The 11,331-nt window shown below is 32.5% G+C and overlaps 1 protein-coding gene across 2 annotated transcripts in view; it reads left to right on the top strand.

Moving 5' to 3' along the window:
• Positions 1-9,726, top strand: part of Purg (purine rich element binding protein G) — a 37,576-nt gene extending 27,850 nt beyond the window's left edge. For both annotated transcript variants that reach the window (XM_071610238.1, XM_027939315.3), the window contains exon 3: positions 8,834-9,726. In XM_071610238.1, the coding sequence (XP_071466339.1) occupies positions 8,834-8,938 (105 nt within the window). In that variant the 3' untranslated portion in view covers positions 8,939-9,726. The remainder of the gene's footprint in view (positions 1-8,833) is intronic.
• The last annotated feature ends 1,605 nt before the right edge of the window (positions 9,727-11,331 follow it).

Here is an 11,331-nt window from a genome sequence, read left to right on the forward strand (position 1 = left end):
GAGTGGGTGCACCAATTTGCAGTCCTACCAGCAATGTATGACTGAATCTTTTCCCCCACATCCTTGCCAACATTTACTGTGACTTGGTATTCTTGATAATTGCCATTCTGACTGGAGCAAAAAGGAATCTCAGTGTAATTTTAATATGCATTTCTCTAACCACCAGAGATGTTGAACATTTTTTCATATATTTTTGACTATTCATATTTCTTCTGTGAAGTGTCTGTTAATTTCCTTTTCCCATTTTTGACTGGGTTATTTGGGGGGTTTTGGTATTAAGTTTTTTGAGTCTTTGTATATCCTAGAGACTAATGCTGTATCTGAGGTGCAGGTGGTAAAGATTGTCTCCCATTCTGTAATCTCACTGTTCATGTTCTTCGTTATTTCCTTTGCTGTGAATAAGCTTTTTAGATTTATGTGGAATTACACTGGTTGTGTATTCATATTCATACCATCCCACTTATTGATTCTTGATTTTATTTCTTGCTCTTGAGGAAGTCAGTTCCTAAGCCGACATGGTGGAGAGTTGGGTCTACTTTTTCTTCTTATAGGTGCAGCAGTGTCTGTGATCTAATGCCAAGATCCTTTATCCACATTGAGTTAAGTTTTGTGTGGGATGAGATATAGGGATTCAATTTCAATCTACTACATATGGATTTCCAGCACCACTTGTTAAAGAGGCTATCTTTTCTCCAATGTATGTTTATGGCACCTTTGTCTAGTAGGAGATAACTATACTTATATGGTTATGTCTCTATCTTCTATTCAGTTCCATTGGTCTTCAATTCTATTTTTGACAATACCATGCCATTTTTGTTACTATAGTTCTGTAGTATAATTTAAAGTCTGGTATTGTGATGCCTCCTGCATTACTTTTCTCACTTATTGTTTTGGCTATTCTGGGCCTCTTATTTTTTCAAATGAATTTTGTGACTGTTATTTCTATTTCTATGAAGAACATCATTGGGATTTTAATGGGAATTGCATTGGATCTGTATAGTGCTTTTGGTAGTATTACCATTTGGACAACTTTAATTCTGCCTATCAAGAACATGAGAGATCTTTCCATTTTCTTAGGTCTTCTTCAATTTCTTTCTTTAGTGTTCTGTAGTTTTTATTGTTGAGGTCTTTTTATTATTTTGTTAGATTGATTCCCAAGTTTTTTTACTTTGTTTTTGTTTTTGAGGTATTGTGAATGGGATAGTTTTCCTGATTTCTCTTTCAGCTGATTTGTCATTGATTGCTGTATGAGTGTTAATTTTATATCCTGCTACTTTGCTGAATTCATTTATGAGTTCAAGAAGCTTTTGGTGGAGTTTTGGGGGTTGCTAAATATAGAATCATGTCATAGGCAAATAGGGATAGTTTGAGCTCTTCTTTTCCTAATCATATCCCTTTAATTTCTTTCTTTTGTTTAATTGCTCTGGCTAGGGTTTCAAGAACGATATTGAATAGGATTGGTGAAAGAGGGCATCCTGTCTTTTTCCGGTTTTCAGAGGGAATGCTTTCACTTTTTTTCTATTTAGAATGGACTTAGCATATATAGCTTTTACAATGTTGAGGTATGTTCCTATTACCCTAGTTTTTCTAGTGTTTTGAACATGAATGAATGCAATATTTTGTCAAATTATTTTTCTATTGAGATACTTATGTCTTACTTCTTATAAAAGGCAGTTACATTTGAATTACCATGAAAACCTCATTAGGACAATTTAACTCATGAGGAGAACCAATAGTGCTGACACACTAAGCTTCAAGGATATATGTTCCCAACTCTAAAGACTGATACCTTATTTTCAGTAGTATATGTAAGTTGAACTCTCTAAACAGTCCATCATCTTAATTGTAGTAATTAATTTTAAGTAAGTGCCAATAATGTTTCTTACCAGATGAAAAAATGAGGATATGGCTCTTGTTCCCATTTGAATATGAGAAATGATATCAGCTTAATGTAAGAAAGGCAAAGAGATCTTAGAGTTAAAGAATTATAAACCTCATTTCTCAGTGAGGGCACTCTGCTTGAAAGGAAGTCCTAGCTTATCAGAAGTTAAAGTTTATTGTAAATCACCTGTCTTCCTCCCATCTACTTATTGTTCTAGCTAATAAAAAATAGGTTTTTAGGAGGTAAGAGAAGTAGCTCAGTGGTAGAGTATGTGCTTAGCATGTTTAAGGTCCCTGGTTCAATCCCCAACACCAAAAAAAAAAAAAAATTGGTTTTTACTTTCTAGTTTCTGACTTACATTTTCATTGCTTCTTAATCAAAATGTTGTAATTAGAAGTGTTTTTATTTACATATATAGATCCACATTTAATATCAAATCTATATATTTTTTCACTGATAATTTAAAACCATAACCAATCTTTACAAGAAATAATTTCACATTTCACTCACTGAAATGGGAATTGAGACTATGAATTGTACATCATTAGTGAAACCAACCTATTCTCAAGGCAACAAGTTTATATAAAGTAGTGGGAGTAGGAACAAACTCCCAGATACTAATTTTGCAGACATATAAAGTATTATAAATGTCCACACTGTATCAATGCAATTTTAATACATTTATTCAATATTTTATAAACTATTCACCAAAAAAGGAATTAAAAAAGGAAACATTTGATACTTAGCAGTTGCTCTAGAGTTTCAAAACATAAAACTTTGGGGTTTTAACTATTATGTTTTCTTAAGAAAGACTTTTGAGCACTGAACAACAAAATAAAGAATTTTAAAACTAGAAAAGTCTTGTCATCATCCAACCTTTTCAGCATTCACCCAGTTCAATAAAATCACTATCTCCTCAAGGGTCTTGGCTTTCCTACTCTGATTGCCAAAAAATTGAAGAACCACTAGTCCTCCGATCCCCATTGCTGTACATGTGTAACCATCCTTTCATCTCTTTCTGGTATGCTCCATACTCATGCTAATGATTGTAGCTGTGAAGATTATTTCCTTGATTTATTATGTTTGGATTAGCTTACAAAAGAACCATCTACCATACACACAGCACAACTTTTAACTCAAATGCCTGGCAAAAGTACAGATGAATAATTCAAAGTTTTAGGAGTAATTGTGTCATTGGTAGGCTGTGTCATAAAGACTCAAGAATGAGTAATACTACCCCTATTATTTAAGACCATAATGCTACCTACCCTACTGTAGTGGAGAAGCAAAAGGAGGCCTGCACAGCTTTTCTCAAGGAGGCAGAGATGGGCAATATTTATTGTGCATACCACGTGAGCTAAGCAGTAGATCAAGATATTACAGCAGACGATGAGATCCAGTATTTGGCCTCAAAGAGCATATATTGTGCTCAGCATTGAGCAATGCCAGGTTATTGCCTACAGAAGAGAAACTACATGAGACTTCTACAAGTTTCCTGCAGCTTCATCACTGCACAGGCAAGTTATTAACTTTGCCTTCCTCATCAGTATACTGTGAGAAATAACTACTGTAGTATTGTGAGGCATTTTGTAAATGAGAGTGCTATAAAAAGAGATGAATATTAGAAAAAAAAACAGATTAAATAATATAGTAGGAACGGTTCTCATATATATGTCCAATCTTTCATGTCACCACTACAGGACTGCTACCAGGGAGAACTTATTTTAAGTAAACACAATGGCCTACCCAGCTTTTGCAAAGTCAAGAAAATATCTGGGTATATTAGCAAGAAAGATTGTAGAGTCTTACATTATTTGGGTGTTATATGTGCTAAATACAGTTGGAATATTTCATATACTGTGAAGTTCCCACATGTCAGCAACTTCTTTTGCAAATCTGGGGCTAAGGATGTGGCTCAGTGGTACAGCACTTGTGTAGAAAGGGTGAGGCCCTGGGTTCAATCCCTAGCACCACATATATACACGCTCTAGAATCTTCTGCATTTCAATGTTTATTTGCAGTATTTATGTAACAAATTTTAATTACTAAAACTATCAAAGCCTATTATTTACCAACAAGGTATTATGTTTTTATAACTCAGAAACTGAGAAGATTCTATAGGTGAATATTCATTCTGTGATTAAATCTGTCATTATATTGGGTTTGTGGAAATTGCTATCAGTGATTTATCATGGTAACTGATTTTAATTACATTTTTTTTTATTTTTTAGTTGTAGTTGGACATAATACCTTTATTTATTTATTTGTATGTGGTGCTGAGGATCGAACCCAGAGCCTCACACTTGCTAGGTGAGTGCTCTACTACTGAGCCACAACCCCAGCCCTGATTTTACTTACATTTTTAAAGTTTGTTAATTTTCTCAGAAGACTGGGATATTTTTATCCCATCCTACATCTTAGACAAAAGACAAGTTTATATAATTCGTTTTTGTTTTTCAGATGCTTTCCATCACCACCACCACTGGGGATTAAACCCAGGGACACTATACTACTGATAGTATACCCCCAGCCCTTTTTATTTCTTATTTTGAGACATGATATCTCTAAATTGTCCAGGGTGGCCTCAAACTTGCAATCTTCCTGCCTCAGGCTCCCAAGCAGCTGGATTACAGGTGTGGCCCATGCAACCTGGCTCAAATTCTTCTTTTGAAAAAAAAAAAAAATTTTTTTTTAAATTGTAGTGCTGGAGATCCAACTCAGGGCCTTGCAAATGTCAGGCCAGCACTCTACCACTGAGCTATATCCCCAGGCCAGGGATGTAGCTTTTATACAGTCATTCTTATACATTCTCAAAATGGAGGAAAAGGACAGGAATCTTTTTTGGTAGACATTAATGTTCTGTGACTATGATTTACTCCCAATTTTAAAAAATTAGTATTTTTATATTTTTACTAGCCTTTTCTTTCTTTTTTTTTAGGGGGGAGGGGATGGGATGGGGAGGGAGGGTTGTTCTGAGGATTGAGACCAGGAGCCTTGTTCCTCTAAGCTAGATCTCCAGACCTTTTTATTTTTATTTATCTTGAGATAGGGTCCCACTAAATTGCCCATGGTGGGTTTCAAGTATGTTATCCTCTTGACCAGATCTTCCTGTCTCAGTCTCCCCAGTAGCTAGAAATTGACAGGCATGCACCACCATATCCAACACCAGCATTTTCACTCTAATTGAAAGGAGCAATATACCACAGTGTTTAGTTTGTATTATAACAGAACCCAAATAACCTGCCATTGAGAATCATGACCCTACATTCTCTCTTTCTCCTGAACAATATAAAATTTTGACCTTGGTTTATAATGAGACAACACCCTGGTTTAATTTAATTACATTCAGAAATAACAAAAACATTCAAAATTTAAATTTATGTGCATGCCATTTATTTATAAAAATATATATTCATACAATTATTACATGATAAGGAAATCTCCATTTTTAATTCTCTTTTCCTGATTGACCAAATTCAGTCATACACAGAACTTTCATACAGTGACTTACTATTTTATTCGTTCTGTATATTTGTGCTTTGGTCTCTTTATATTTATATATTTGTGCTTTTGTCCTCATTATTTTATCTCTGTATACTTCTACTTAGTGCTTCTATTTAGAATAAAGAGACAGAAGCATGAAAATCAATAACCCACTCATCAGACATTTTTGCTGTACTACAGAGGAATGACCAGTTAAGGCTAGAAACCTCAGTATTTACTACTGTTTTCAAAACTTGGGTTTCTAGATAATATTATTGCTTCAGTGATTGAAGAGAGTAAGTATAATATGTAGTCAAATAGATAAAAAACAGGATAACTAAACCAATTTGTTTTCTGTTAAACATATGACATCTGTGTGTTGCCTGGCACAGTATTATTAAAATTTGCCTAAACAAGCTCTCATGATGTTTTCAAGTTTCATGGAATGCTTTGTCTATACTTGGACTTGAGTCTTCATAATGACAAAGGCTCTTAACAGTTATTTTTCTTTAACACACAAACTATATCGTTTTTAGAAACTTATAATTCATCTTCCTAGTTATATTTCTGCTAAGTTTGTGAAATTGTACTATACTAGTATGGGAAGGGTAAAACTGTTTATGTATTTAGATTTTGAAAAATAGAATCGTGCATTTTAGATAAATATATGGTAACGTGGCACTTTGGTAAAGGAATGTGCAATTATAAAGGTTTATGCCACTTTAATTTTTTAAACCCTGGAATTACTCTCACTAGGCTTTAGATTCAAAGCCAAACCCAATTCTAAGACTAGCATTTCCCCTACTGGTAATTCCTGTTTTTCTAATAATATGGAACATTAACTTAAACCATTCTTTTCAATGAGTATTCACTTACCTTCTCTATCCTGACTGCAAAACCTTTAACTTAAGGAACATTTTTAATTAACCCAGTGGCAATCAGAAAAGCATTTTAGGTATCCTGGCCATTTAATCTTGTACCTCATTTCAGTAATCTTTTCAAAATAGCTAAATTCCCGAAAATGAATATTCAAATATTTTAATTGAGTTTTAATGGTTAAGAGCTACCGAGCAGTTGATATGTATGTTGTCATAATTTTTCCTAAAATCTGGACCTGTCTAAATAACTGAGTATACAGATGTACTTAAAACATATATATCCCCAAAGAGAAATAATTAAATATATAATAAATAGAATTCCGTATGCTTATTGATATCATATAGATACACTCTTATTAGGATACCAGTATTTTACTATGATATACCCATGGATAGTAGAAGCAAAAAGAATATAAATGCTCGATATTAACTGTTGGCATCAATACAGGTTATGCACAGTCTGTTGCAATAAAAGGTATTCATTATGCCTGTATCTGAAGAATTCCCTGTTAGTTTTTTCTGGCCTTTTTCATTTTAGGTTGCACAATCATTTTAAATGTAAATAAAACAGAATATATGAATAAATGAACAAAATAATGGCCCCATTTGCCATATGATTAAATATTCTATTGAATTTTTTGAGGGACATTGGCTGCTGTAGATTATGACGTAAACCTGATTGTTCACAAGCAACATGAGAGTCTTATGTAAAAGTCCTAGCATTTAGAAATTATACATATTTTCCTTTCCCCACAAAATGGATTCAGAATTGATAATTTAAATTTATAATTTTAAGCTGCTAGTTATTAAAGATTACTATATGGATTTAAAGATTAAATAATATAAGAGCTATAAGCCTTAAAATATTTTAGTGAAAAATTAATTACCTGGAAAAGAAGGCACTTTATTACCTTGAACTAGCTATTTGTCTGTATAGAATATGTCTAAAATCTCTTAAAATATTCTTTATCCTTTTATAAATTTATCCTATTTATATGTTTTTCTAAAGCCATTTAGAGTATAATGTAATAAATCAAACTATTTTAATTTAACAGAACAGTATGTTACATAATATAGCCAATGAGCAATACAGAAATAAAACTTAAGAGTAACAAAAGTATATGTGATAATGGCAAAACTGTCTAAGTTAGTCTACAATCATTTGAAGTTAAAATATTGTAAAATTTGAAGACTTTATCATTGAACAATTTTTGGACAGTTTTTATTTTTAAATTTCTTTTTTTAATTTTTACTACCTTAATTGAAATGTTGATCAAATATAAGGGCAATCAAAATTATTCACCTAGCCTATCACAGCTCAGTTTTATTTTAGCTGAATTTTTTAATGTAAATCAGTTTCGTTTCTTCTTTGCTCAAGTCAGTCATACCTGGTAAATTATCAAATTTAAATCATTCACATAAATATACTGCTATGTGCAGTGTTTCTTCTTCAGGAAATGGGTAGATTTATAGAATGGATGTAGTTCAGCAAGAAAAGCAAGATATTTTTTCAAAAGGGTTCTACCCTCTCAAGTTAAACTTAACATCTTCCTGACATTTATTAAGATAGGCTAACTTTTCATTCAGAATGTTTTTCAACAGAATATTTCAAAGTGAACAAACTTTGCTTTCTTTTTTGTTTGAGAACAAAATATTTTAAAAAATCAAAACATTTTTCTATAAGGTTACTTATCTTTAATTCTTTCTTTGTGTAGCCATTTTTCTATCTCTAGTTTGAAATGTTTTTTACTAAATGTAAATGCAGTTCCTTAGATGGAGTCATCATTACATGGTATAGAAAGAAGTCAAGTTTATCAGGTCTGTCCTTATCAAAGAGAGACTAAAGACAAATTCCATGTCAGTTGTTTGGTTTGTTTGTTTTCATTTTAAAATAAGATATATTAACCCAAAGGTGTGTTAATGTCAAGGCATGAACAATCTTAAATGTAGATCGATTGAGTATTTTGTGATGCTGAATAACAGACTTTTCTCAAATATCTGTGATGCTAAATATTTTCCTTAGAAAGTTTTGTTTAATGTTAGATTGTTGTTCTGAAAGATGTTGGTCCTAGTGGGATTTTTAAAAATTTGGAAAACAAATAACCGCATGTATTACAAGTATAGATATGGTGAATTGTAAACTTACCGTATAGTACTGATTCTATTTTCAAAAATGTTTCACTGTTAAATATAGACAACATAAAATTGCTGCTGTACTGTAATTGAGTACTTTTCCTAAATGACCCTGTTATCACTATTCCAGAATTAGAAGTTGGGCAGATACATGATTGATTCATGTGTCTGCATAGATGCTTCAAGGTATATTCTTCTCTTGGTGAGTAAAAATATATTTTCCTTGGCATCAATGCATTGAGATCTGAATATACCTGTATCTATTCTTACTGCACATTTCTTATACAGTATCTTCTCATATGCCAAAATTGACCTAGGCACAACTAAAATTAAGGGTTTGTTACATGCTTTCTAACAGAAAGGTTTTCAATAATATAATGGGTTTATACTGTAAAAATAGTGGAACTCCCTTTAAAATTTCCTATTTGCTAAATTTAAATTAATATTTTTTCTTTAGCTCACAAATTGCCCTAAATCCAGAGAGAATATCAACCCTTTTCACTGTTGTCAAACCAAGCATAAGGAACAGCCCAATGATACTACAAAAACAGTTGAGGAGTAAGGAATAAAATCTCTAATGTTACACTCCAGAATAAAGACATTTGGTGAAAGAAATGAACCGAAGTTCATCATGAATCCAAGGCTTCTATACTTGGCATTCCTCCACGGAAAGGAAGACAAGTATCAACACCATTGGCATCATTTTCAAACTGATCTTATGTGGAAAACCTTCCACCACAGTGGAGCACTTCTTGACTCTTTCCAGATTTTTGGTTTCTTGTTTAATTCATCCAGCCTTTCCATTTTCAAACCACCATTTGTCAGCATTGAGGTACAAGACACGTAGATTTGAAAATACTTTCTCAAGAGATCATGTAACTATACAACTCTGAATTTAAAAATTGAGGGGGAGGGATCATTCAACCCAATGCCTCTTACAAGAAACATTTTTTTAAAATCTGTAACTGCTGTAGTGTTAACAGGGTACAAAGTGTTTTTTGTCTTGTATTGTACTTAAAAGGTTCTCATTGATTGTGATCGTATCGTACTGTATAAAAAGAAATCATAAATTGCCTTGTATTGTTTATAATAGACCATACCATGTAATACTTTGGTTTCCATGTTCCAAGTTTTTCAGTGATGCATGTTAACAGTTAGGTCCTAAAATTCTGTGGTGCTAATTCTTCCATATCCAATGGTGCTTTTGTGGATGCTAACTGCACACATGCTGAACAAAGCTTGAAGTTTAAAACTTTCCTCCCTTCCTCTGTTTATATGAAGTAAAATAAAATAACTTGAATTTGTCTCAAAGTATCATTGACAATCTAATAAACTGGTTTATATGTGTAATTATTCTGGATTCTTATTTTTCAGAAATAATTTGAGTTCTACTGGGCCCTAAATGTTGATCTTACCATGGGTTTATTCTGTTATTTCATTTGTGCCCTCAAATCTGTTGTATCTTTAGGAATTTAAATCCAGTTTCTCTGGCTTCTAAAATCATATTTAGGTAAGACTTATAAAAACTAGTCCTACAAGACATGGAATTAAGTAAGTTGAGAATGTGACAAAAGAGTGTCTATTTATTGCTTTATTAATAATTTGTCATCTGGTTGAACTGGAAGATAACATTTGCATGAAAGCAAGTATGCTTTCAAAACCTTTATTTCAACTCAGATGACACTGAAAAGGCCATTCACATAGGTTCATATTTAAAGACAAAGTTTGGAGGCTGGGGAGTAGCTCAGTAGTAGAGTTATCTCCCTAGAATGCAGGATGCCCTGGTTTGATTCCCAGCACAGCAAAAAAATAAGATACAATTTTAAAATAAAGTAAGTTTCGTTCCTCATGTATGAAAATAAGGACAAAAAATAAATTTGGAATGTTCCAGAACAAACTGGCTTCATGAGTCAGTGTAATAGATAGTCATGGCAATGGTTTTATGGGATTCTAAACTTCAGCATCTATATTAAGAATCACAGCAGTAGGGCACATGAAACTAAGAACAACTTCATGAGGGCAAAGAGCAGTTTCTCCCAAGCCAGAGATAAATTCAGTATTAAGGCAGTATGCAAATTTGCATTCCGACCTTGATATCTTGACTAACCCGAAGGCAACATTAAAATTTTAAAAGAAAAAATGGAAACAAATGTATCAAAGCTCCTCAAGCAACAATCATTGACCTTAAAAAGAAGATGATCAAACTTTTCAGTCTAACCCACTGGGTCTGATAACTGAAAGGACATTGCCACACTACTATGGCTCTTTGTTGTAACAAGATTTTAAGGCACATAAATTTTGCCTCAAAATGTTATTAAATCATGTCTGACTTCTAACATCAGAAAATGAAGATTAGCGAATAAAGCCTATGAACAGTAGGCTTGCTTCCCTGACACCATCTTGAACAAATGCAATATTTACTAAACCATAGCTTCTCACAAAGATATTTCTACAGTATATTTTGGTAACTACATTTACAGCATTACATTTTATGAAAACTGGTGAATAATAAATGTAATACAAAATAATTCCACATTTTCTTTAATGAAAAAGATAAAGTGGGTAAGTTTATTAATATTTTAGAGAATTTTTATTTCTGTGCTATAAAATAGAAATAAAAATTCTAATTTGATGAAAGTGTGAGAGAGTAAATGAGTTGCTTTTGGGAGAAAATCTTTTTAATCTATAGGAAAAGATGTCTAAATTTAACTCCATAATCAACCAGATTTCTTTATTAATGTTCACTATAATGACTGTGCCATCTAAAAAGTTATTCTCAAAAAATTTTATCAGGGCTGGATTATGGCTCAGTGGTAGAGCATGTGCCTGGCATGTGTGAGGCACTAGTTTGATCCTCAGTACCATATAAAAATAAATCAATAAAAGGTATTATGTCCATCTACAACTAAAAAAAAAATTAATTTTATCAGATTTTTGAAATTATTTTTAAAACTC

This window comes from Marmota flaviventris, chromosome 3 (genome assembly GCF_047511675.1).
Source record: "Marmota flaviventris isolate mMarFla1 chromosome 3, mMarFla1.hap1, whole genome shotgun sequence".
NCBI lineage: Eukaryota > Metazoa > Chordata > Mammalia > Rodentia > Sciuridae > Marmota > Marmota flaviventris.